Source organism: Pistacia vera, unplaced genomic scaffold, assembly GCF_008641045.1.
Source record: "Pistacia vera cultivar Batoury unplaced genomic scaffold, PisVer_v2 Contig196, whole genome shotgun sequence".
Taxonomy (NCBI): Eukaryota; Viridiplantae; Streptophyta; class Magnoliopsida; order Sapindales; family Anacardiaceae; genus Pistacia; species Pistacia vera.
The window spans coordinates 739,631-766,666 of record NW_022195997.1 but is presented as its reverse complement, the minus strand read 5'-3'; the positions used below and the strand labels follow the sequence as shown (position 1 = coordinate 766,666).

Genomic DNA, 27,036 nt, shown 5'->3' with positions numbered 1-27,036 from the left:
TCATGAAAAATGATGAATGCACTTGTGAAATTTAAGTGTAAAATTACTAGCATGATTAAAATATAGGACATCTACATTCAAAACTTATCTGTATTTATAAGATTTAAAAACAAAAAATACAATTAAACAAATTTATAATAATAATAATAATAAAACAAAGCTACAAGGCGGCAATTCACACCTTGTCTGAACTTAATCACAAGTTAACCAAAATTACAACTTTAAGTAGTTGATAATACGCAAGTTCTGAAGGAATCAGTAAGAACATCTTTATTCAAATGAAGCCCTGCAACATTGAAAACCAACCAATTTCAGTAGAACAAAAACAAAGCATAAGGAGCTCCAACTGGTTTTTAGAAAAGGTATAGCTGAAAATAGTGCAAAAGTGTTGAGAACATTACCTATAAACACAATCTTATTCATCTGATTCTCTTCTGTTCTCCATTTTCGAGCTGGAACAATCTCGTAAATCTCCCTTACAGCCTGCCAAATGTTCAAGAACAAACAACTTGGTGATGAGACCACATGCAATTAATCAATTGCTGAGAACAAAGTAGCTTTAACAACAGATAAAAAGCAAAACAAACAAACAAAACGAAGTTGCATACAATGGGAAAAGAAGTACTAATAAAAAGCTGCAATAGACAATTAGAAAATAGAAATTTTATTAAATGCCAGACCCATTCTTTAAAATTTGAGATCTGTACGAAAACTTGTATAAGGGAACCGTTTATTGCAACCTCTCACTTAATGAGTTCACCACCCTTATTTGAGATATGTGATTAACGTTTGGGAGAACAATTGCAATGAAAACACCACAGTGAGTTAGTGACCTACAAATTCATTTCCTCCCCTGTTCTGGAAAACATCAGATAGACAATGAGTCTCAACATTACCTACTCTTTAGTTGGCCCAAGCATCATTTTACAAGATAGAGTAGGATAGAAATGGTTTGAACTCTTGAAAATTTTAAGTTCACAGAAGATGGAAATACTTTCTGTTGTAATTTAAAAATTTTGATTTGAAATATAATAAAAAAATTTAATGGTCTCTCAGCTGAGTTGATAATGGCACAGAGCTAGCATTTGTACATAATTCATGTGCTTGCTATCCCATGTGCGCTGCTACCTCAGGTTTTTAACATTCTCTGAAAAAATTCACTTGAGGGGCAGTTAAGTTACGGAGTATTATGATTATCAGGTTGCAAAAGTAGCTACCCATCCAGGAGAAAACACAAATATCCAAGAAACAGAGGAAAAGAGGGAAGCTAGGGAAGGAGTCAGTAAATGGGGACATAAATGTCAGAGAGAAAAAAAAGAACAGTCTACTCTAAATCCAAAGCTGCATCATAAGTAAACAAAGCAAAAATTGCAAATATTACCTGCAAAGTATGTAGTTGATCGGAGTTTTGAAGATTTAAAACACCTTTGCAACGGTACACATCCATGCCATATTTCTTATCCCAAAGAATCTCCTCAAGCCACAAGCGAACCTATGAATACACAGAATACCAGACATTATCAAAATAAATATGGATTTTACATACAAAATAATACACTATAATAAGGTAGGAATTTTCAATATATTGGAAAAAGAAAAATGAAAAAAGAGAGAATACATATACAATAATGAACAACAAGGTTATACAAGCAACAAGGATGTGATTGTTTGATTCAGATGGAATACATATATTCCAACAATTATTAAGTATACACTCGAGGAAACTGTAATTATTTTTCCAGAGCAGTGAATATAAGAGTACCTACTGAATACTCTTTCCAAACTAGTGAATATAAGAGCAACTAATAACAAATTACAATACTTGGTAGAGCAAGACCAAATTTTCCATAGCTATTTTGGAGATTACCTTATCAAGATCAACAGCCCCTGGTTCACAAATGCACAAAGTTCGCACGTCACTGTCATGAAGATCTGAAGAAGGCACAGATTGGTGCTCTTCCAACAGTGCCTGTAGATGAGTGATGTGCTGAGAGAAAAGACAAATTGCTTTGAGTGACAACAGTTAAAACAAAAGTCGGCACAAGCTGACAAGATGTACCTATAAAATAAAAATAAAAAGTTGTATTACTAACCGTAGCATCATATGCTCGGCAGTTCAATATCTTAGACAAGTCAACTTGACACCGGGCAGAGCGAATAATTTGAGCAAGAGAGTTAATTTCATGTATCTCCTTCTCCAATTTGTCAAGAGCATCTTCGGAAGCCTCTTGAGAAACTAAATCAATCTTGTTAAGAATTATAGCATCCTACAAGAAAAATGAATCTTATAAGCCTCTGATATGCTCAACTGACTGATATTAAATTATATCCAATGAAAATAACAAAGTGAAAAACGATCTTCCAGAAAACGAAAGGCTATTTTGCAACTAAATCAGTCATTAAGTAATAATATGAGACTTACCGCAAATGCTATTTGATGAATTGCTTCAGGAAATGAAGATACATCACGATATTTGTTTATCTGGAAAAGAAGGTTTTTGGCATCCACAACCTATTAAGCAAAAACTTATTAATAGAAAGAACTGAGATGAAAACCTGAGGTAACTGACGGAAGAACATATGATAGAAAAGAAAAAACAAAACATCAAAAGCTCAATTTTTATGAATCATAAATTACTATTATCCACTCATATACCAAGAAGATAAACAGAAAGTAACATAAAACATGATAAGATTGTCTCATACTACAAGAAGGAAGTAGAACAGTAAAGAAATATGCATCATATTAATCAACTCCCAACCCTAAATGGAAGAAAAGCTATTACAGCCATGGAAGTAGATAATTTGATGAAACTTTGGGAAAAACATAGGAAAAGCTCATAAGCTATATCCTTAGTCTCCATCATATGAAATGAGAAACTGGAATGCAGGCAAACATAATATAACAGCTTAACGATTGAATGATTAAAATAAGTACAATTCAAATGCTAAATCATACAGACAATTTATTAAAATTAGTCAAAGATCGTAATCTTACTTACAGTGATAATAGAATCAAGCCTGACAGCTGATTCCAGTTGATCATCTAACCATAGAATAGATGCCAGAGGAGCAGGGTTCGCTAACCCAGTGGTTTCGAGCAATATATGATCAAGTCTACACACAACAAAAGAACCATTCTTAGATCATTAATTTCCACTAACATATAATTTCTCCATGTGAAATATCAAACTTCCCATAAGCTGATTCCCAAAAAGACTTCAAAAAACAATGTTACCTTTCTTTCATCTGTACAAGTTGCTCCAGTGCTTGAACTAAACTATGCTTAACAGTGCAACAAATGCACCCATTTGCCAATTCAACCCATTCCTCAACAAGTACCCCACCTTCTCCATCATTAATCATCGCCCTTTCCACTCCAATCTCTTCACCAAACTCATTTAATATGACAGCAATTCGTTTTCCATGTTGTGCATTCAAGATATAGTTAACAAGCTGAAATTCATAGCCCCAATTGTCAGTTGAGAAATTTCTTGCAAACTAAAATAAGTTTCTGACCCAATAATAAATTTACATTAAAACCATAGTTCTTTGCATTCGAAAGTTAATCATTGTTCCAATATGCATACGTATCTGCCTCTTCTGTACATTCAACCAATAACTTTCAGTGTTCCCATACATTATGAGTGATCTAATCTTAATCTCTTTAAAATCTTCATCAAGCTTGAAGAGTTTAAACTGTCCTTGTACATGAACTTTGTGGCACATCCCATTTCATCTGACACTACAAATTATATTATTTTAGGGGATATTGAATAATTTCACTAAAGAACAACTTCATAATCTGTAATAATCATTAAACTTCAGCATCTTTTCGTCCCATATTGACACTAACTATAATCCAATATCTGTACCAAAAAAAAAAAAGCACTAGACAGGTATTTGACATAAAGTAGAAATAAAATCAAATTAAGAAAAAAAAATAGAAAAATAAGGGTTTAAGTTACAGTGGATTTTCCAGCTCCAAGAAAGCCAGTGATGACGGTAACGCCCACTGAAACGTCAGCGTTGTTGGAAGAGTAAGAGGGTTCTTCTGCAGTTTCGTCAATTTGAACGGCTAGAGGTGGACCTTCTTCTTCGTCCTCCATTTTCATTCCAAAGCCAACTTCTTTCTTTCTTTCTTTCTTTCTTTTTTATTTTTTAGAAGTCCTATTATTGAATTTACATGATTGTCCCTGGGTAAGATATCGCTCCACGTCTCTTTCTGTCTTTCACCGAGTTCTTGTTCTTAGAATACAAGAAATACATAAACGAGTAAATAAACTATTTTATTAATGAGTAATACTACACCAATAATCATTTTTTACAAATCTTTTCTCACAATTATGACATGACAGTTCGTAATTGATCAGTTTATAATTAATCAATGAGGCCCATGCATAACCTATGTGAGACCCGTTATGAACTGACCAATTACGAGTTATTACTTTAGGGTTGTGAGAGAAAGTTTGTGAGAGAGAGTTGTTGATATAATATTATTCTTTACTAATAGCTATATCTACTGTACTAACAAATTAGGGGTTATTTGTTTTACTTTTCCTATTCCTATCCTACCAAATTGCATATTTGTTTCCCTATTCTCAAAATTCAATCATATTATATTCAACTATTTTAAACCCCCATAAGTTTATTAATTTAATTAAATACCCCCAACAAAAAAAGTTTATAAATTAAAAAAAGAACACCCACACCCACCCACATTTGCTAGATTCTAATCATCACCAGTGGAAGGTGATCGGAATCTGGCATAATGGCGCTCTACTGGCTGGATCTGGTCAAATCTGGTCATAGATCTGACATTTTTCAATTAGATCCACGGTGGATCTAGCCAAAATAGGTCATATCGACGCACGACTGACCAGATCCAGCCGGTTGTGTACCATTACGCTAGATTTCGACCACTTTCCGACGGTGGTGGCCTAAATCTGACAAATTTGGGTGAGTGGAGGTGTTTTTATCAATTTATAAACTTTTTATTGTTTAGGGTGTTTAGTAAATTAACAAATCCAAATGGTGATTTTGTTAATTTTCAAATATTACTTTATAATAACAGCTAAACTCAAATTTTTTAAAAATACTACTCTAAATAATAAAATAAACACAGCCTTATATATCTTGAGTCTATGTTTTTAAAATAACAAATATTCTTAAAAGATAAACAATTTAATAAGTTTTAATTAATAAAATAAAAATTTTGTTATTTCTACAAATTTTAAGATATCTTTATCCTATCTAAATACTTGAACCCTCAAACTGGGATAAAAGTAAGAATGCAATTTCGTGGGTTCAAATAATAAAAATAAAAACAGATGGATGAAATGAAACCAAGACACGACGATTCCTTGCGTAAACATACTTTCTTCATAAGGGTAGATCTGGAACACGTGAGTTAACATTTTCCGTTCCTTGAGACATTTAAATTTTTCTAATTAAGTCCATTAGAATGTTAACTTTTTATTCTTTAAGTGTTAATTAATTTTTTGATAAACCCGATAATTATATAACAAAAACGAAAGAATACTGAGGAAAGAAAGAAAACCCCCATAGCCCACTTACCTTGGACAGACCCAAGAGGAAGCAAAGAAAGCTAAGGATGTACGATCCTTTACAACAGGCCTAACAAAAAACAAGGCCCGAACAAAAAGAAACACGTATTTACAAAGCAAAAATAAGCCCAAACCAGGACCAGAACAGACCAGCCTTTTTCAACTTACACAGAACAAGCCCAAAGTCTCTATATCTATATCAGTAATAATAACTCACATCAGAAATTTATATAAGATATTATGAAATGAGAACTAATATTATACAATTAAGTTTTTTTCTAATGGCTTTCCTTGTAAGTCTGCACTAAAACTTTCTGTGGGACTAGATACATAGAGCATATAGTCTTTGTAATTTCACAATGGTGTTTTTCTCACCCCCTAAGGTGTAATCAAATAACAACAGTAATATTTCATAAATAACAAAAATTTCACCGCCGAAAGGTGGTTGAAATCTAGTATAATGACACACTGCCGACTGGATCTGGCTGGTAGTGTGTCGATATAACCTTTTTTGATCAGATCCATTGTGAATCTGGCCGAAAAATGCTAGATCTTTGGTTGTACCTAGTCGTCAACGATGGCCAAGATTTGGCTGTTAATGGCCAGATCTAGCCTTTTCTGGCCACATCCATGATGGATCTAACTGGAAAAGGCCATCTCGATACACAATCGGCCAGATCCAGCCGATCGTAGGCATGACAATGGGGCGGGGATCTCATTCACCGTACCCGTCCCCACCCTCAAAATCATTCCCCACCCCCGCCCCATCCCGTTACAGGGATGAAAGGAATTCGCCTTCCCCGCCCCAAAGGGGAATGTTGTAGGCCCGTCCCCGCCCTATTAATTTTATATAAACATAAATTAATTTGAGCATTATCAAACACAATAGTTAATTCTCGTCCACATGACAAACACTTAAATTAATCGTTTAAACATAATCAATTATACATAAATATGGGTCAGGGTTTGTTCTTGTTCAATTGTTTAGGGTGAGGGAAATTAGGAAAATAGGGGTTTATATAGATAGGATAATTGTGTAATTAGGTGAAATATAGGGATATTAGTGAAAAGTAAATATATATATACATTTTTTTTATTTTATATATTATATACGGGGCGGGTCGGGGGGAAATGCATCACCCACCCCCGCCCCATCCCCAAGGACGGGGATTAAAACACCCCCCACCCCCGCCCCTATCCCCGAAAAAACCGGGGCTTCCCTGCCCCATATGGGGCGGGGCGGGACGGGTCCCCGAAATCCTGGGGAACATTACCATGCCTAGCCGATCGTGCATTGATATGGCGACTCCAGCCACCCTCCGACAGTGGTGGCCAGCTGTCGGTATTTAATGGGTGGGTGAGGGTGTTTTTATAATTTTTAATGTTTTTATTACAGGGGTGTTTAGTAAATTAACAAACATAAGAGGTGTTTTTGTTAATTTTTAAATAATACCTCGTTATTATCACCCAACTCTTACTTTTTCAAAAATACTATTCAAAATACTGAAACAACACATCCAAAACTATTAATTTGATTAAGAAAAAAAATATTATTATTTATCAATTAATTTCAATAGTCATAAATAGTATAACCTCTATAAATTTATACTCGATAAATTAATAACCTCTATTATATAATAATTTCTTATGGTCCCGACTTGAGCTATTATGTTAAATTAATAATGTCGATAAATTAATAAAATAATATTTTTCTGGAAAATCTTACATAACTCTGTGGTCCCATTCATATCATAAATAAATAATTTGCTAATTAACTATGATATTTTATTGAAATATGACTCCATTATTACTTGTTTTTTTATTGAAATTTAAATCTTGTTGGATCTCATCTCTAATTTTTCTCATTGCATCTAAAAGTTTTGGGGTTGAATTTTCAAATTGCAATAAAAATTATAAAGTGTTGTTGATGCTTTGAGTGCTTCCTTGCGCATAACAGATTCCAAAGTTATTGTATCATCCCCAAATTCATTAACAACAGGATTTTCAGTGATATTAGCAACGATTTCTTCTAAACTTGAATGGTTGATTTACTAACACTTTTTAGATGGAAGTCATTGTATTTATGAAATATAATAAGACTTTTTATTTGTTTATATAAAGATTATTTTTAATTTAATTTTGTTGAATACATTTAATTAAATTAAAGATATCAAGTAGAATGGATACATTTAATTCAATTAAATTATGCACGGATATTTTTTTGTTGAGTACATTTAACTAAACTAATGCAATTATATACCATGGAACTACAATGAATTTAAATTAATGCTTTAATGTATATTTAGTAGATTAATTCGTATTCAATTAATTAGATGGTAAAGTACAATGAATTTTTAGTTGATTAAGTATGTTCCTCGAATAGTATACATTAATAATTTATTAATTTATTGCTTAATTAATACCTTTTTCTAGTTAATATAATTTATTGAATAATAGTATAATACTACACTAACAATCATTTCTCACAAACTTTATCTCACAATCCTGACATGATAGTTCACAATTGGTCAGTTGATAATAGATCTCACATAAGTATTACATGGGTCTTACTAATTAATTGTAAATTGACCAATTACGAGCTGTCACGTCAGAGTTGTGAGAGAATATTTATGAGAAAAAGTTGTTGGCGTGGTACTACTCTAATTTATATTGTCCCAGCATTATTAATTTATAGCTGTAATAACTTTTGGAATGATGTTATATTAATTATCTAATTAATCTCATTTTTAAATAAATACAAATTAATTAAAAAAAAAAGTACCTTTCTTTCTAGACACGCCATGCATATAATACAAAGTTGGTTACACTCCGTTACCCTTGCTATTTAAAAAAAGAAAAAAAAAATCATATTTAACAAAAATTGGCATTTATAACTCCAAAGAATTGACTTGATAATCAATAAAGTTTGCTTTATTTATTTACATTTTACTTGCTATTTTGTAATAATTTTGTCAATAACTAGCTACCACTACAATTTTATGTGGTCCTCTTTGCATATGGAGTTATGCTTCTTTCAGCTTTTTCAAAGGTTTTATATATTATTTCTAAACAAATATTCTAGTACTAACATTATTATTTTTTTTTTTTAAATTTCTTAGCAGTTGATAGTTTTCATTCTCAAATCGAATTTTGTATGATCATTTAACTTTTTTATTTAAAAGGTTTCAAGTAAATAATAAGAAATGAAATAGACGATCTTACCGTTCTTGGTTTGTGAAGATATGTTGTTAGGTATTTTATTTTAATTTTAATTTTTTCTAGTAAGGGCAAACCTAACCCTGTGTTAGAAATATTGTATATGAATTATCGAGAAAGAGAAAAGCTGTGGTGATTCTCTCGAACTGTCTGAATCTCTTTAATGAATAAAAAGTTGGATCTCACTTAAATCGCATAAATGATTAGAAAGTTAGATCTCACTCCAGTCGCTACACGTAGGAGTTTGGTTAGTTGCAACTATTAAAAACTTAGTTGAGGCTTCCCCACCGGGCCACCCCCATAATTTCGGCTAAGCTGTTGAATTTTCAACTCTTTGTATCTTTTTCTCATTGAATTGGGTTTTCCTCGTTTTGGAAGTGCTTTTACACCAGCGCTTATGCCAAAATTGACCGACTTGCTGATAAGAATGTTAAGTCCCCCTCCATAAAGAGACGATGGCGTTTTGTGATAAAAAATCCAACCCACCATCTCAAAACTATCCAGCTTCCCCGCATTAATCATTCTCACCAAATTAACCTAACAATCTCGCCATCCAAATTCCATAAAGCCTTTTTTTTTTTCTTTTAAATTATTTTAATATTATTATCACGTTTAAATTTATATAAGATTAATTGAATTGTACTCAAACTAATCCGAACACGTAAGTTATATAAAAAAACGATATTTATTATTAGAAAAATAAAAATTGTGGTATGTTCGTATCAACTATAAATTCAATAGAGAATATAAAAATTTGAATAATTACCTTCCAAGTTAAAGTTCATGAAACGTAATCTTATTTGTCATAGATAATTCAGGCATTATGAATTAATAATCGTCTTTAATCAGGATCTATTTCCTAAAAATGACAAACACGTCACTACCTAATTATAGAGACTAAATTGTCGTATTTAGCTATACACTCTAGATTTCATTGCTTCCAAGTTTGAGCCAGCCATCTTTTCTCACAACGGAATCGCCTAATATATTCCTATATTAACTGCTGATTTACTCTTAATTAATTGCCGCAAAACTAACAAACAAAGAAGCACAGATAATATATACGAGAATTTAGTGTGAGATATTCAATGGTATCATAAGCAATCTGATTTCTCGCCTAGGATAGTAATTAATTTAATCAATCGATAATTACTGAAATTGGTTGATTTAGATGGGTTCTAGAGCGATGAGCATGTGGCACGAGGAAAATGCTGTAAACGCCAGTAATTATTAATTATATGGACCCAGATTGGCACTAAACATGGAGGTTGTTGATTGATTAAATCTTAATACTGTATTAATCATATTTATAAGTAATATATGGCCAAAATTAACTCCTTATCTAAATTTATTGTACTTTACTCTCTGGGAATGAACACGTCAGAGGCAAAGTAAAGTTTAAGCTAAGGACACGCAAAGGCAAACAAACCTTTTTTTTTTCAACTTCCTATGATGATTTGATAAAAGCATGACGTGACTCAAAGGAAACTGTTAACCGAACTCTCTTTTAAATACCCAACATTAAGCCCATTTTCTCCAACTTATCTACAATTTTTTTTTTCTTTTTTTTTAATGATTAGAGTATTTGGATTAGTTTGTATGTATCTCAATTATTTTTCTAAGATTCTAGAATTATCGATCGGAAAAAAACTTCAGTGACCACTCCTATTAGCAATCAGAGGACTCGAACTTGAAAGACCATATTAAATCTTCATTTACTCTTTTATCATCATGAAAACTCAAATTAATTTGAAAGATCATATTAGATTCTCTTTTTATTATTTTATCATAGATGACCCGATGGTTGTTCTTATCTACAATTTAGATGTGCCTCCTTTTATTTTTCTTCATTAAATGTGTGCCTTAATAAATAGAAGCACTTTATTTAAAAAAATAAAAAATATTATTTTTCAATCTATCAAGATGATTACTGATTTATTTATATGTGATCTTAAGTGTGTTCTTAAGATTTATATTAAAAAAAAAATTCAAATTCAAATTAAAATTAGGATAAAGAATTCTACGGTGAAGATCCTATTTTTGTGGCGTATGAGTGATACAAACTCACTCCCGAGAAAATGAAAGAAGATTGGCTTGGCATGTGGTTCGGCTTATGAGATGGTCAGTGTATGGATAAAACAAAGGTCCATATAGAGGAAGATATCCCAGACAAGGAAAGCCAAAATCCAGACAAAAAGACATGAAAAGATAAGCTGCATTCTAAAGGAAATATAGTTGGCGGTGTTGCTTATTATATTATAGTATTTTTGTGATTAAGTGTGAACCAAGGACTTTAAAAAGACGTATCTTTTGGCATTGGCCACCACCATATATAAGCTGCTAGCTGGCCCATTGCCACAGTGTATGCGCCACAAAAAAACCTCCATTTTTGCTTTTGTCAATCACCCTTTTCCCATTATTCTCATTCTCAGACATTCTACCCCTCATCTATTTCTCCCGGCCCTTTATAAAACTCAGAAATCTCTCACGCTCTTCCTATCTCTATCAACTTCTTTTTTCCTAAGACCAAAAAAAAGAGGAGTCAGTTTCACACTTACAGTGGACTCTATATACATAGCTCTTAATCTCTCTTACACTCCGTCAGTCTAGCTTAATTGTGAAACCATGTTTGCGAGGAAGGACATTGCTCTTGCAGTATCAGTATTGCTGGTGTTTCAGATTCAGACGTGCTTTTCACAGATAAACAGAGCAAGTTTTCCAAAGGGTTTTGTTTTTGGAACTGCCTCTTCTGCTTTCCAGGTTGGTATACTATAAATTAATGGAATACAATTTTCTTACGTTTCTATAAATTGTTTTTTCCCCATTTTCTGAAATGAAAATATTGATTCATGTCTATTCCTCTTAGATTAAGCATAGAATAAGGTTATCACGTGATACTTTGGTCACGGACTAAGGTATTTTCACCATCGCCAATAATCTTGAGAAGATATAACTGACATTGACGTTATAATTTGTGGTTTCCAAAACGAAAATAATTGAATTCGATAAAGATAACAAAAGCCTCATTATTGGTTCATTATTGTGATATGAGAAGTGTTTGTTAGATTTTTACAGTCTTTAGATGGGAAAATGAGAGAAGAAGATGGAGTTTTTGTTTCATTTTTTATTTTGTTTTTACGCAGAGAGAATATTTTTGTCTATATATATATAAATATGATATATTCGGTTGTAAAACGGCGTGTTTTTATAGGCCACAAATTCGTCGACAGGATAATTAGTGTGATAAGATATCAAGAATTATAGTAGCTCATGACCCACCTACTATATGTGTGAATGGAATAGGAATAGGAATAGGAACAGGAATAGGAATAGGAATAGTCGCATTTTGACTCATGTGAATCTAACTTTAAATCCGCTGCTTTTTCCATCAAAAAGCACTTGTGATAGACACCCTAATGTGCATGCAAAAAGTAAATAGCACCATTATATATTGTTTAATTAACAAAATTAATTATCTTTTTTATTTTTAATTTAGGGGTAAATCACTTATCATCTTTCATTTATGGCATAACATCTCACCCTTTGGTTTTAAAAACTAGCAATATCAACTAATAGTTGTATTCCTTTATTAACTTGAAAATTGGGAGTAAGATTGCCTTTGATAATTGAGTTTATTAGGTCTTATTCTTTTGTTTTAGAAACTAACAATGTGGGAGTGACGTCAGATTCTGAAACTGTTGGGGTGGGATTGTCATTAAGTCATAGATAGGGGTTACCATGTAATTCTCCCTCTTTATGAGTTTTGTTATGTTATTTGGATAATGCTGTTTTTTTGCATACATACTATAAAATATTTGAGAAGCAATTTTCAACCCTCTTTTTTTTTTGCTTTGTAAGTCCCACCTAGTATACAATTGTATAAATGATCAAAATAATTATATATTACAAAACCATTATCTAGAGATCGAGAGCATATATATTTTCAAGCTGCAGATGGCTTATGTATTGTATTCAACTAGTTTTGGGAGTTGCTGATGATAATGAACTACTTTGTTTGTAGCATGAAGGAGCAGTGAAAGAGGATGGAAGGGGACCAACTGTCTGGGATAAATTTTCACATTCTTTCGGTAACATGGCATTCATTTTCAATGCTTGATGTTGTAAATCAATTAATTAAGCTGAAAAAAATCTGATAATTTATTTATTTTTACGCAGGTAAGATCATGGACTTCAGTAATGCAGATGTTGCAGTGGATCAGTACCATCTTTACCCTGTAAGTCCACAAATGATGATACTCAATCAATAAGTGCCTTAATGGTTTATTAGATTATTCTCTTTTTGAAATAGAGATAAGTGACTGCTTTGGTAACAGGAAGATATAGACCGTATGAAGGACATGGGAATGGATGCCTACCGGTTTTCGATTGCTTGGTCTCGGATTTTCCCTAGTAAGCTTTAGCGTTATAGTCTCTCATCATTGTTATTCAGACACCAAAATTATGCAGAAAAAGTCTCACATTGTGCCTGTTTGTAGATGGAACGGGAGAAATTAATCAGGCAGGAGTTGATCACTATAACAATCTCATCAATGCTTTACTTGCTAAAGGTATTCCATTTCATTAACGAGTCTATCGGATCTAGTTCAATGTTATCTATGATCTAATCTTGATAATTTAATAAAGCTACCATCTGTTATTGTTTCTGCTATTCAAGTTCTTCAGTAACAATTTTCGCTTTCATTGCGAAACTATGTTTATGAGAGAAAAAAAAATCTTATGGTTTTCAACATGTGCAGGAATTGAACCGTATGTCACCCTTTACCACTGGGACCTTCCTCAAGCATTGGAGGACAAATACAAAGGATGGCTTGATCGTCAAATCATGTACATGTTCTTGAACTTTAATTGCTTTTCTTCCATTGTAAACATTCAATTATGCAATACATTCGTCATATAAGGGCTTCGTATGACCCAAGTCATTTACAGACAGGACTTTGCAACATATGCCGAGACGTGCTTTCAAAAGTTTGGTGACAGGGTGAAGCACTGGATCACATTCAACGAGCCACATACATTTTCTGTACAAGGCTATGATGTGGGTCTGCAGGCACCTGGACGGTGCTCAATCCTTAATGGATTACTCTGCAGGGCTGGGAACTCTGCAACTGAACCTTACATAGTCGCCCACAATGTTCTTCTTTCTCATGGAACGGCAGCAGATATATACAGGAAAAAGTACAAGGTGAAGTGTTAAAGGATATTAATTTGAATTAAGAGAAATGAACTTCTTTTGTGTGCCAATGCAAACTTATATAACAATGCTATTTGATGCATCATATTAAATCAAGTAAACGTTTACATTTAGGCATGTGTAAATGTGCAATTATGCAATCATGGTTTAGTTCTTTTAATTATGTTAACCAACAAACTCTAGCAACTAAGCCTAATTGGTGATTATGCAGCCAAAACAACATGGATCAGTTGGCATATCATATGATGTTATTTGGTTTGAACCTGCAACGAATTCCACAGCAGACATTGAAGCAGCACAAAGAGCCCAAGAGTTTCAGCTTGGCTGGTAGGTGAAATACTTCTGGGTTTGAAAGTATCTAAGAAAGAAAATACCAGTGTGTATGCTTTTTTCTTTTTCCAAACAAAGGTGTCAGTTACTTTATTATCCCTGCAGGTTTCTTGACCCTGTGATGTTTGGGGACTATCCAAGTTCAATGAGAAGTAGAGTAGGAAGCCGGCTGCCAAGTTTTTCCAAATCTGAGGCTACACTTGTCAAGGGCTCTTAAGATTTTGTTGGAATTAATCACTACACCACATTCTTTGCATCGAATTCGAATCTTGTTAAAGCTCTTAATGACTCTATTTCAGACTCGGGTGCCCTTACTGTTCGTAAGTGATAAAGTATCCTACATTTGGTCTATATTTATTACATAAACATTACAGTAAGAACTTTTTTTATTAGTTTTGCTTTGAATCTCAATAAAAAGGTTTCTCTTTGTTTCCGTATTGTTTTCAGCCTTTGCACTTGGGAAACCTATTCCAGACAGGGTAAGGAATCCATAGAAACTGACTTTTATTTTTTATTTTTTTTTATTTCATAATTGTTTAATAACCCAGTTGAAAAAAGTCAGCAGTAATTCTTCAGTAGACTTCAAAACTATGTCGATACAAGTATTGCCCTTATTGTAATTAATAGTCCTATCCCGGTAATGCACTGATTAATTATGTCATATTGCAGGCAAATTCTATATGGTTGTATATAGTGCCTCATGGAATGAGAAGCTTAATGAATTACATCAAACTTAAGTATGGGAACCCTCCAGTCATCATCACAGAAAATGGTAATCTTCTTAAAGCTGAAAAGAACTATTCAAGGAAGGCTTTAGTTAAAATAAATCTCTTTTCATGGTCACTACAGGAATGGATGATCCCAATAACCGACTTATTCCCATCAAAAATGCTATGAAGGATAAGAAAAGAATCAAATATCACAATGACTATTTAACAAACTTGCTATCAGCTATCAAGTATGTAACATTACTTTGCCTATTTCTACTTTCACATCGAAGTAAATGTGTGTGTTTGATGCTTTGTTTGAATGTGAAAGCTAATTGATTTAGTTATGAAATGCAGAGAAGATGGGTGCAATGTGAAAGGTTATTTTGTATGGTCTTTATTGGATAACTGGGAGTGGGCAGCTGGATACACTTCAAGGTTTGGTCTCTATTTTGTGGATTATAATGACAAACTGAAGAGATACCCAAAGGACTCTGTTCAATGGTTCAAGAAATTCTTGGCTTCTTCATAAGATGAGAAAATTGAGACAAATACTGAAACTTCACATTGTTATACCAAGATGTGCTGCCTAATGTAATTTGTGCTTTAGTGAAAAAATTTAATCATAGTCAAGCTTAAATTATAAAAATCAATAATAAGTTGTCCTCATTTTGGATATGTCGACTAATCCACAACCTTGTTTGGTTAAAATAAACTTGGCTTCAGTGATAAGCATCCAGATGAACTGATGAACTGCATCCAGATAGTGCCGGCAATTAAAGATTCATATTCATTTAAGAAAATACAATGTAAATCGTTGAAAAAATAGATATATAAATCCTGAATACAACAAAACCAAATACGGATTAGAACTCTCTCTAACTCTAATCACTATCACCCATATCCTTCAGCTTCAGCTTCTTCAGACGACAGATAACATAATCGTTACACTGCAAAGTAACAAGAGACCTTTTGATCAATATGGATATAGATATCAAAATAAAGGGCTAGCAGTAAGTGAGAAAGGAATCACGAAGGCCAGTACTCGGTCAAATTTCATCTACCATGTCTTCCGACGTATGTAAAAATTGTCTTTGAGCCGATACATTGTGTAGTACGACTTACCTCTTATCTTTTTTTGAGGCAACCACCGAGTAGAGCTCGACTTCTTCTCTAAATTTATTAATTATAATAGAAACTTATGTTTTATTTATATGAATTTATCAATATTAAGAATTAAATAGCTACAGTACTGCTTTTCTATTCACAAAAAAATTCAATAAAGAAATGCCATGAATTCCATATTACGAGTTATTTATCTTTGTAGACACAGAGTTTTGTGGTGTATATAAATGGCGAGTTAAGATGGAGTGATGAGTGATACAAACAAACTCCCGAGAAAACAATAAATTCCCGAGAAAATCAAAGAAGTTTGGCATGCCGGTCGGCGAATGAGATGGTTAGTGAACGGGTAAAACAAAAGTAGACATAGAGCAAGATATGAGTAGATACCCCAAACAAGGGAAGCCAAAATCCAGACAAAAAGACGTGAAAAGATAAGCTGCATTCTAAAGGAAATCAAGTTGCTATTGCTTAATGCTTATTATAGTATTTTGTCATTAAGTGTCAACTAAGGACTCTAGAAAGAGTTATATTTTGACATTGCCCACCACCACCATTAAGCTGCTAGCTGGCGCACTACCACCGTGTATGCACCACCTCCATTTTTGCTTTTCTCAAATCTCAACCACTCTTTTCCCATTATTCTCATTCTCAAATCCTCAAACCCTCTCCCTTTATATAAATCCAAAACCTATCACTCCGGCTCTTCCTATCTCTATCAGCTTCTTTTTCTTTCTAAAACAAAAAACGAGTCAGTTTCACACGTACAGTCGAGCTTAATTGTGAAACCATGTTGTTGAGGAAAGACATTGCTCTCGTAGTATCAATACTATTCGTGTTTCAGATTCAAACAAGCTACTCACTGATTAACAGAGGAAGATTTCCAGAGGGTTTCGTTTTTGGAACTGCCTCTTCTGCTTTCCAGGTTGGTGTAAATTAGTGGAATACAATTCTGTATTATTTTCTTTAATCTTTTTTTTCCCATATTCATTATTCATGTCTATTCCTGTTAGCTTAAGTATAGAATAAGGTTTTGACATGCTACTTTGGTCAGGACTCAAGGCTATTTTTACTATGGCCAATCTTGAGAAGAGATGATTGACTTTGAAAATGTAGTTTGTGGTTTCCAAAATGAAAACAATTGAATTCCATACAGATAACAAAAGCCTCATTACTGGTTCAGCTGTCTGCCATGTGAGATGTCTGTTACGGGCTTTAGTTGGGAGAATGAAGAGATGGGGATGGAGTTTTTGTCTTGTTTAAATTCTATTGTTTTTACATAAAGAGGGTATTTTTGTATTTTTGTCATTATATGATATATTCGGTTGTAAAAGGGCGGGTTTTTATAGGCTACGAATTCGTCGATTGAATAGGAACATTCCCAAATTACAGCTGACTTTCCTAGGTTTCAAAGTTTTGACTTTTGGAATAGGGTCTCTTATTAGAGTTTTTCTCAAACGAAATTCCAAATTTTCTCTTATATGATGTGTGTCTCAAGTAATGCTGACATATATATATGGAAAATAATACAGGGTGTATTTGGTTCATTACTTTGGATAAGATTTTGGGAATAATATTGGATAGTTGAATAAGAGAGTATTACGAGGTAAAATTTAAAAATTTATAAAAAAACCTCTAGATTTGCTAATTTAATTAAACACCCCAATATATAAAATGACAAAAACACTCCCACCATCTGCAGTGCCAGATTCTGGCCAGCACCGTCAGAATCTGGTCAAAAATTGTGTTACGACACAGACCGGTCAGATCTATGTCGTAATGGGTCGATATGGCCTTTTCTGGCTAGATCCACCACGGATCTAGCTGGAAAAGGCCAAATCTACGATCGAATGTGGCCGTCGACGGCTGCAAAGGTCCATCTTTTGGCCGTCAGTGACGGCCAAAGATATGGCCATTGTTTTAGGTCAACAATGGCCAAGATTTGGCCGTTGTTGACCATCAACGACGGCCATTTCTTTAAGCGACGGCCAGATCAGTGAATAATCGGCCAGTTCCAGTAGTGGTGTAAGCGTTGTGACAAATTTCGACTATCATCGACGGCGGTTGCCAGAATCTGGCAAGTATGGGTGGGTGGGGGTGTTTTTGCTAATTTTTAAACTTTATTTTTTGCGGGTATTCAGTGAAATTAATAAACTTAAGGGGTCTAAAAATAATTAAAAAAATACACTAATATTTCTGGAATAATGTGCCAAACAATATTTAGAGAATAGGATTGGAAATATAGGTAGAAATAATGAACCAAACGCACCCACAATTATCGAAGAATGCACATCAAATTAATGTACCGAATAACGTGATGTCATTTTAACCGTCGATTGATTATAAATTTTTTTTTAAGAAAATAAGATGATGTCACGTTATTCAGTGTATGAATTTAATACACATTCTTCGATAACTGCAACATTGCTCTATATATATTTATTTATATAAAGATGATTTTACTTTTAAGAAAGATAACTTGATAAAGAATAAATCACTAAATAGTTGAGTTGTNATTTATAAAAAAACCCATAGGTTTACTAATTTAATTAAACACCCCAATATATAAAATGACAAAAACACCCCCACCACCTACAGTGTCAGATTCTGGCCACCACCGCTAGAATCTAGCTGAAAATTGTGTTACGACACAGACCGATCAAATCTGTGTCGTAACGGGTTGATATGGTATTTTCCAACTAGATCCACCATGGATCTAGCCAGAAAAGGCCAGATCTACGACTGAATGTGGCCGTCGACGGCCGCAAAACTCCATCTTTGGCTGTCAGTGACAGTCAAAGATATAGCCGTTGTTTTAGGTCAACGATGGCCAAGATTTGATCTTGGCCATCGTTGACCATTAACGACGACCATTTCTTTAAGCGACGGCCAGATCGATGAATAATCGGCCAGTTTCGGTCGTGGTATAAGCGTTATGACAGATTCTGGCTATCACTAACGGTTGTTGCTAGAATCTGGCAAGTATGGGTGGGAGGGGGTGTTTTTGCTAATTTTTAAACTTTGTTTTTTGGGGGTATTTAGTGAAATTAATAAACTTAAGGGGTCTAAAAGTAATTAAAAAATACACTAATATTTTTGGAATAATGTGCCAAACAATATTTAGAGAATATGATTAGAAATATGGGTAGAAATAATGAACCAAATGCACTCATAATTATCGAAAAATGCACATCAAATTAATGCACCAAATAACATGGTGTCATTTTGACCGTCGATTAATTATAAATTTCTTTTTTTAAGAAAACAGGATGATGTCACGTCATTTGGTATATAAATTTGGCATACATTCTTCGGTAATTGTATCATTGTTCTATATATATTTGTTTATATAAAGATGATTTTACTTTTGAGAAAGATAACTTGATAAAGAATAAATCACTAAATAGTCGAGTTGTCAACTAGAAATTTTTGATATATTACTTTTGAATTTAATTTACTTTAGTTTCTAATATAGGTAATTATTAAAATTTTCACCCGTTGATAATTCTAAGATAGTAAAAGATTAGTTATAATACGTGTAAATTAGTTTAAACACACCGGTGATTAAAAAAAAAAAAAAAAACTGATAAAAAATAACGTACGTGGCCCAAATTTGTATAAAACTTTTCAGAAGACAAGTGATCTATTAATAATAATTAGTGTGATGACTGATGAGATGCCATAAATATCACATCAGTATGTGAAGGAAATAGTCAAGTTATTTGACTTAATTGTATCTAAACATTAAATTGGCTGCGTTATCTATCACCAGCAGGATTCTTTAACCAGATGTACTGTGATAGACACCCCATTCTATCTATATAATATATATGCTAAAAATCAATAAAAACCACGTTAAATATTTTTTTAATTATTTTACGGCTAAATCACTTGTCACTTGTGGCATAAGGATCTCACCTTTTGTTTTTAAAAAAGACTTAAATAATTTCTTTTTTACCCAAATAATGGTTTAATGGCACTTTTCTACTTATAACTTTTAAAATATCATTTTATTATCCAACTTTTTATATTCTGACAGCAAACAAAGAGCAAACTCATTTTAGGTTGTTAGAGCTTTTGAAGAGGGGAGACCGATGAATCTTTTGGTGGTGGTTTTGATTGATCTGAATTTGACTTGAGAAAAACGATTGCGTAAACCCTAATCACTTAATTGTCGATAATTGGCGGGTTCGATGAGAGTAGGGTTTGATGGATTTTGGTAAGTGATGATCGGAAAAGAGAATGGTAGTGGTGTGGGGTCGTAACAATGTTGGAATCAGAAACAGAATATAAATTTAGTTAATAAAATGATATTTTAAAAGTTTGAAGATGAAAAAGTGTCATTAAACCATTATTTGGATGGGAAAAAGTCGTTTACTCTATAAAAAACTAGCAATATCACCTAATACTAATATTGCTCCCTTAACTTCCATTTTTAAAAAACTAGCAATATTACTTAATACTAATAATCCTCCATTAACTTCCAATTTAACTTGAAAATTGGTTGTAAGATTGTCTTTGATAATTGAGTTTAGGTTTTAGGCATAATCAATCTCATTCTCTTGGTTTCAGAAAATACCAAGGTTTACCCACATATTAAGGTCAAATATTAAAATAAACTCATGAAGGAGTGACGTTAGATTCTGAAACTGGTGGGGTGAGATTGTCATGAAGTTATAGATAGGGGTTACCATGTAATTCTCCCTCTGTATGAGTTTGTTATGTTATTTAGATAATGCTATCTCTCACTATAGACCTATATTCGTTAACTTAATACATAACAATGAACATTATACTAGTTTTATTTATTTAAATACATAGTATCATTATTTAAGAAGTAATTTTCAGCCCGCTTTTATTGCTTTTGTAAGTCCCACCTATTATATAATTATATATACTTATTAAAAAATTCAGAGTAATTATATATATAAAACCATTGTGTGGGGATTGTTAGCATAAATACATTCAAGCAGATGGGTTGTCTATTGTATTCAATAGTATATGTGAATGGCTGATGATAATGAATTACTTTGTTTGCAGTATGAAGGAGCAGTGAAAGAGGATGGAAGGGGACCAACTGTGTGGGATACATTTTCACATACTTCTGGTAACATATAATAAACCAAAGATTTGATCAAGTTTCAATGCTTTGATAGTTACAGTGAACTAACAATTTTATTATTTTCTTTGCTTAAACTTTTGCCAGTTATTACTAGCTTGCTATCATAAATCAACTAACCAGGCTGAAACAAATCTGATAATTTATTTATTCTGATGCAGGTAAGATAATAGACAACACTAATGCAGATGTTGCAGTGGATCAGTACCATCTTTACAGAGTATGTCCACTTTATGGTTTATTAGACGGTCTTTCTGAACTAAAGATGAATCAATAATGTTATAAGAAACTGGTTTGGAAACAGGAAGATATAGACCGAATGAAGGACATGGGAATGGATGCCTACCGGTTTTCTGTTGCTTGGTCTCGGATTTTCCCTAGTAAGCTTTAGCGTTATAGGCTCTCATCACTGTTAATCAGAAACCAATTATGCAGAAAAAGTCTCAAGTTGTGCCTGTTTGTAGATGGAACGGGAGAAATTAATCAGGCAGGAGTTGATCACTACAACAATCTCATCAATGCTTTACTTGCTAAAGGTATTCTATTTCATCAACCAGTCTATCGGATCCAGTTAAATGTTATCTATGATCTTATCTTGATAAGTTAATAAAGCTACCATATGTTATTGTTTCTGCTATTCAAGTTCTTCAGTCAACAACTATCACTTTCTTTGCAGAGCTACATTTATGATCGGCGAAAAAAATTCTCATGTTTTCAACATGTGCAGGAATTGAACCGTATGTGACCCTTTACCACTGGGACCTTCCTCAAGCATTGGAGGACAAATACAAAGGATGGCTTGATCGTAAAATCATGTAAATGTTCTTAAACTTTAATTGTTTTTCTTCCATTGTAAACATTCAACTATACAATACATTCGTCGTATAAGCGCTTCGTATGACCCAAGTCATTTACAGACAGGACTTTGCAACATATGCCGAGACGTGCTTTCAAAAGTTTGGTGACAGGGTGAAGCACTGGATCACATTCAACGAGCCACATACATTTTCTGTACAAGGCTATGATGTGGGTCTGCAGGCACCTGGACGGTGCTCGATCCTAAATCGATTATTCTGCAGAGCCGGGAACTCTGCAACTGAACCTTACATAGTTGCCCACAATGTTCTCCTTGCTCATGGAAACGCAGCAGATATATACAGGAAAAAGTACCAGGTGAAGTGTTAAGGATATTAATTAAAAGAAATGAACTTCTTTTGTGTGCAAACATATATAATGCTAAGGTGTGGATGGAATAAATCACAGTGCCAATCTCTATGTCTAAATCGGTTCACGGAATCTGTTTTGTGACATTATCTGAAACAGATTATAGGGATATTTGATACTTATTAAATCAAGTATACATGTACATTTAGGCAAGAGTTAGTGTGCTAGTACACAGTTGTGCTGCTGGTACAAGATTCATTATGTTAATCAAAATAGTCGGGCAACTAAGGTCACTTAGTGATTATGCAGCCAAAACAACATGGATCAATTGGGATATCTTTTGATGTTATTTGGTTTGAACCTGCATCAAATTTCACAGGAGACATCGTAGCAACACAAAGAGCTCAAGATTTTCAGCTTGGCTGGTATGGCCAACATATTTACTTAAATATTTTTGGGTTTTGAGAGTATCTAAGAAAGAAAATACTATTGTATATGCCTTTTTGTGTTTTCAAACAAAGGTATGAGTTACTCTATTCATCCTGCAGGTTTCTTGACCCTGTGATGTTTGGGGACTATCCAAGTTCAATGAGAAGTAGAGTAGGAAGCCGGCTGCCAAGATTTTCTAAATCTGAGGCTGCACTTGTCAAGGGCTCTGTAGATTTTGTTGGAATTAATCACTACACAACGTTCTATGCGTCAAATGATACATTGAATATAATTGGAGGTCTGCTTAATGACTCCCTAGCAGACTCTGGTGCCATTACCCTTCGTAAGTAAATAGCTATCCACATTCGGTATTATATTGCATTAACAATACCATTAGAGATACACAAAGAATTTTGCTTTTTAAAATTTCATTAACAAAGTTTCTCTATATTCGCCTATGATTTTCAGCTTTTGCAATTGGGAAACCAACTCCAGACAAAGTAAGGAATCATAGAAACTGTCTCTCTTTCTTCGTATTATAATAATTGTTTAACGACCCAGTTGATGAACGTATTGCCCTTATTGTTTAATGTTCCTGCCTGCCGGTTATGCAAGATTAATTATGTCACATTGCAGGCAAATTCTATATGGTTGTATATAGTGCCTCATGGAATGAGAAGCTTAATGAATTACATCAAGCTTAAGTATGGGAACCCTCCAGTCATTATCACAGAAAATGGTAATCTTCTTAAAGCCGAAGAGAACTATTCAAGGAAGGTTTGAGCTAAAATATTCTCTATTCATGGTCATTACAGGAATGGATGATCCAAATAACCTACTTATTCCCATCAAAGATGCTTTGAAAGATCAGAAAAGAATCAAATATCACAATGACTATTTAACAAACTTGCTAGCTGCTATCAAGTATGTAATACTACTATTCTTCTTCTACATTCAAATCTAAGTAAACGTATGTGTTTGATTCTTTGTTTGAAGTTTGAAAACTAATTGATTTAGTTTATGATGAATGCAGAGAAGATGGGTGCAATGTGAAAGGTTATTTTGTATGGTCTTTATTGGATAACTGGGAGTGGGCAGCTGGATACACTTCAAGGTTTGGTCTCTATTTTGTGGATTATAACGACAAACTGAAGAGATACCCAAAGGACTCTGTTCAATGGTTCAAGAAATTCTTGGCTTCTTCATAAAATGAGAAAATTGAAGCAGATACTGAAACTTCACATTGTCATACCAAGATGTGCTGCCTGTAAGAATATATCATTCTAAATTGCAGGCACTTGAATAACAATCACACACAAACAAGAAAAGCCTACAAAACATAAGGAATTTATGCGATTCACTCATTGAACAGTTTTTCATTATAGTCTATTCACATTTTTCTATTGGCTCTCACTCTCTTATGATATATAATGCACTTAAAAAAAAATAAAATGAATAGTGTTGAAAACAAAGATATATAAATCCTAGATACAGCAAAACCAAATCCGAATGAGAATGAGAATTCTCCCTTTAACTCTAATCTCTATCATCATTAGTCAACAGCTTCAGCTTCTTGATACGACAAATAACATAATCACTACACTACAAAATAGCAAAAGAAGTTTTGATCAATATAGATATAAAAACATTATATCAAAATAAAGTGATAAAGAAATTTAACTTGATGATGAAGAGTTGATGATCGTGCTTACCTGAAGGTTCTTGAGAAAGCAACCATGAAGCCTGTACTCGGTCAAACTCCATCTACAATGTCTTCCCGCGTGCGTAAAATTTGTGTTTCAGTCGATACATTGTCAATTATGACGTATCTCTATCGTTTTTTGAGGCAGCCACCAGTAGAACTCGATTTTTCTCTAACTTAGAGAAGAAGTAAAGAGATTTCATCCCCATTGTCATGCCTAAAAAATCAGGGCTGACGTAAGTTCATGTCAACAAGGGTCAATCAGAGTTCAGGAAGGTTTTGTGCCATCCAGACACTGCCATGTCTCGCAAGGACGGAAGAGGTAAAGCTATCGTCAGTGGGGAGGTGAAAGCTTGGCTTGTGAGGGGTTATGAATTGTCCATCTGTCCAAGCCTTACGTGATTTAAGGATATTTCATGTACAATCAGTCAATGAGAAGCAGGTTAAGAATTATACCATATCTGCCTGACTACAGAATCATGATTATTACCTTGAATCTCTCAACTATAAATAGAGGGCTCCTCTCTCATTTACAATATCCACCCATTTTTTAGTTTTCTAAAGCAGACTCTCTCTCTCTCTATATTTAAATTTTCTCTAGATTGTAACTCAGCTCACTGTACACAACATTACTGTAATCATCCATTAATATAACTATAGTGGACATAGGATTCGCTTTTGAGCATCTGAACCACTTTAAAAATCGTCTCTTGTTTATTCTTTCGTTACACATTTCCACATCACATGTGATTTCTAAGCCTGCTTAGCACTTTACACGTATGAGTCATTGGTGTCAAAATCAAGCATCAACACCCATAAACAAATTTATAATTTTTTATGTCTCTAAGAAGGAGTTGAGGCAGGATTCGCATAGTGTAGAATGCAAAATAAACATTCAATGTAATATACAAATTAAGTATGTCCAGCGGCAGAGGTTAATTAATTCTCCTTTATTAAGAAAAACATATTTAATTCAAACAAAATAAGGCATCAGTTTCAGTCTAATAAAGCCACTAATCTTTATTCAAATGAGATTAATTATGGTCATCAGCAATTAACACAGCATGCTCTACAGCTTATTAATCATCAAGGAAAGTTATACTTGCTGTCATATACTTCACCAAATCGCCAGCAAGACGGCACAACATTAACAGCTTGCACCATTTTCCCATCACTGGTACTCACTCGAAACGACAAACTTTGCCCGACTAATTGCGCAGAAGTTTGCCAGTTTTGGCCCCAATTTCTCGACATTTGTATCCAACTTGTGTTCGAGCCTTTGATCTTCACGTCTGTGACATCACCAGCTCCTCCAACATTGTACACTAACACAAGTATCCAATACGGATTTCCTTTGATCTCAAACTTAACACCACCATGTTTAACGCAAGGAACTCTACGATATATTACAGGAACAATGCCAGCTCGGTAACGAGCGATTTGTCGGAACATGGGTTGTGAAAGATCAAAGTGTTGTAGAGGCGGATTGCACCAGTTTCCATCAGGTTTTGAGTAATTGGGTGGGCAAAAGTTGGTTGCAGTTACTGTGATTTTACCTTTCAAGCACCATTGTGTGGAGTTGTGGCACTGGATTTCGTAGCAGGCTCCACAAGTTTGACCATTGTTGAATAGTGCTGTACTTAAGGCTGTCGAAAGAAGGCCGTAACCTTGTTTAAACAGATCTCCATATCCACAGGCTCCTTCTGCAGTAACCCGTAACAAAAGAGTGAAATTGTTAGAGATTGCATGTTAAAATACTAAAATGAAAAAAAACTTGAAGAGGAAGATGATGTGGATGACTGACGCATGGTTTCGGAGGCAGTCATGTCACCATAGAACGTTGCATGAGCGGCTTTCCACTCATTCCCATTAGGCGTTGTGGCTCTGCAAAAGAGGAATAAAGCCGTCACCATCACCAACACCATGGACCTCTGACCAGCCATGTATTTTTTCTCACTTGCAGAAATATGCTTAGCAGCCATGTATAAATAATTATTCATTGAAAAGTATTATCTTAAAAGGGACAAATAATATTAATGAAAAACAATAAAAGTTTTACCAATTTGAGGGGTCAAACTGAGCACATTTAATTTTGCTTTATAATATTGAGGATTTGCAAGTAATTATAATTCTAACTTATGTGTTCAAGCAATTATTTGATATTAATTATTATTTGTAATATTATTGTAAGAAAGTTTTTAAATAAAATTATTTGCGTGAAACATTAGTGTATGAACATGATAGTTTTTAAATTAGTACAAGGTCCAATATAGTTTTTACATTAATTAAAGTCAATTAATGAGTGACAACCCTTGTAAACGTAGTATAACTTTTTCAGAGTTGGTCAGCTTTCTCTTTGACTGCTAACGTAACCTCTACTTCCAACGTAGTTAATCTATTTGACTTCATATAATAAATAAAATTATTATAATTAAAACAAAATTCAAGAAAAGACAGTATTTAGTAAA

The 27,036-nt window shown here is 33.6% G+C and overlaps 4 protein-coding genes across 4 annotated transcripts; 2 read left to right on the top strand and 2 right to left on the bottom strand.

Moving 5' to 3' along the window:
• Positions 1 to 61: 61 nt before the first annotated feature.
• Positions 62 to 4,135, bottom strand: LOC116127988 (COBW domain-containing protein 1-like). The gene is made up of 9 exons (XM_031413651.1): positions 3,969 to 4,135; positions 3,239 to 3,456; positions 3,003 to 3,117; positions 2,423 to 2,512; positions 2,094 to 2,267; positions 1,868 to 1,987; positions 1,382 to 1,492; positions 402 to 483; positions 62 to 286 (listed from the first exon to the last, which is right to left on the bottom strand). The coding sequence occupies exons 1-9, from the start codon at positions 4,113 to 4,115 to the stop codon at positions 222 to 224; spliced, it is 1,122 nt and encodes a 373-aa protein (XP_031269511.1). The 5' UTR covers positions 4,116 to 4,135; the 3' UTR covers positions 62 to 221.
• A 7,273-nt stretch (positions 4,136 to 11,408) lies between these two features.
• Positions 11,409 to 15,572, top strand: LOC116128055 (beta-glucosidase 40-like). The gene is given in 13 exon segments (XM_031413725.1): positions 11,409 to 11,543; positions 12,805 to 12,871; positions 12,960 to 13,018; positions 13,118 to 13,193; positions 13,280 to 13,351; positions 13,541 to 13,628; positions 13,731 to 13,986; positions 14,207 to 14,322; positions 14,431 to 14,645; positions 14,773 to 14,804; positions 14,995 to 15,097; positions 15,175 to 15,283; positions 15,390 to 15,572. Coding segments are annotated over 13 exon segments (1,503 nt in total). The 3' UTR covers positions 15,565 to 15,572.
• Positions 15,573 to 16,944: 1,372 nt separating this feature from the next.
• On the top strand, positions 16,945 to 24,194 carry LOC116128054 (beta-glucosidase 40-like). Its single transcript, XM_031413724.1, has 13 exons — positions 16,945 to 17,079; positions 21,195 to 21,261; positions 21,435 to 21,493; positions 21,578 to 21,653; positions 21,738 to 21,809; positions 22,001 to 22,088; positions 22,191 to 22,446; positions 22,747 to 22,862; positions 22,986 to 23,209; positions 23,335 to 23,366; positions 23,503 to 23,605; positions 23,682 to 23,790; positions 23,900 to 24,194. The coding sequence occupies exons 1-13, from the start codon at positions 16,945 to 16,947 to the stop codon at positions 24,072 to 24,074; spliced, it is 1,512 nt and encodes a 503-aa protein (XP_031269584.1). The 3' UTR covers positions 24,075 to 24,194.
• Positions 24,195 to 25,654: 1,460 nt separating this feature from the next.
• LOC116127878 (expansin-A23-like) lies at positions 25,655 to 26,542 on the bottom strand. Its single transcript, XM_031413535.1, has 2 exons — positions 26,373 to 26,542; positions 25,655 to 26,271 (listed from the first exon to the last, which is right to left on the bottom strand). The coding sequence occupies exons 1-2, from the start codon at positions 26,509 to 26,511 to the stop codon at positions 25,655 to 25,657; spliced, it is 756 nt and encodes a 251-aa protein (XP_031269395.1). The 5' UTR covers positions 26,512 to 26,542.
• Positions 26,543 to 27,036: the final 494 nt, after the last annotated feature.

Coding starts and splice junctions, on each gene's coding strand:
- LOC116128054 (XM_031413724.1), top strand. CDS start 16,945: ATGTTGTTGAGGAAAGACATTGCTCTCGTAGTATCAATACTATTCGTG. Junction 21,810..22,000: donor CAATGCTTTACTTGCTAAAG/GTATTCTATTTC, acceptor CAACATGTGCAG/GAATTGAACCGTATGTGACC. Junction 22,447..22,746: donor TATACAGGAAAAAGTACCAG/GTGAAGTGTTAA, acceptor GTGATTATGCAG/CCAAAACAACATGGATCAAT.
- LOC116127878 (XM_031413535.1), bottom strand. CDS start 26,511: ATGGCTGGTCAGAGGTCCATGGTGTTGGTGATGGTGACGGCTTTATTC. Junction 26,272..26,372: donor GACTGCCTCCGAAACCATGC/GTCAGTCATCCA, acceptor GGGTTACTGCAG/AAGGAGCCTGTGGATATGGA.
- LOC116127988 (XM_031413651.1), bottom strand. CDS start 4,115: ATGAAAATGGAGGACGAAGAAGAAGGTCCACCTCTAGCCGTTCAAATT. Junction 3,457..3,968: donor TTGGAGCTGGAAAATCCACT/GTAACTTAAACC, acceptor TATGAATTTCAG/CTTGTTAACTATATCTTGAA. Junction 287..401: donor GAATAAGATTGTGTTTATAG/GTAATGTTCTCA, acceptor TCAATGTTGCAG/GGCTTCATTTGAATAAAGAT.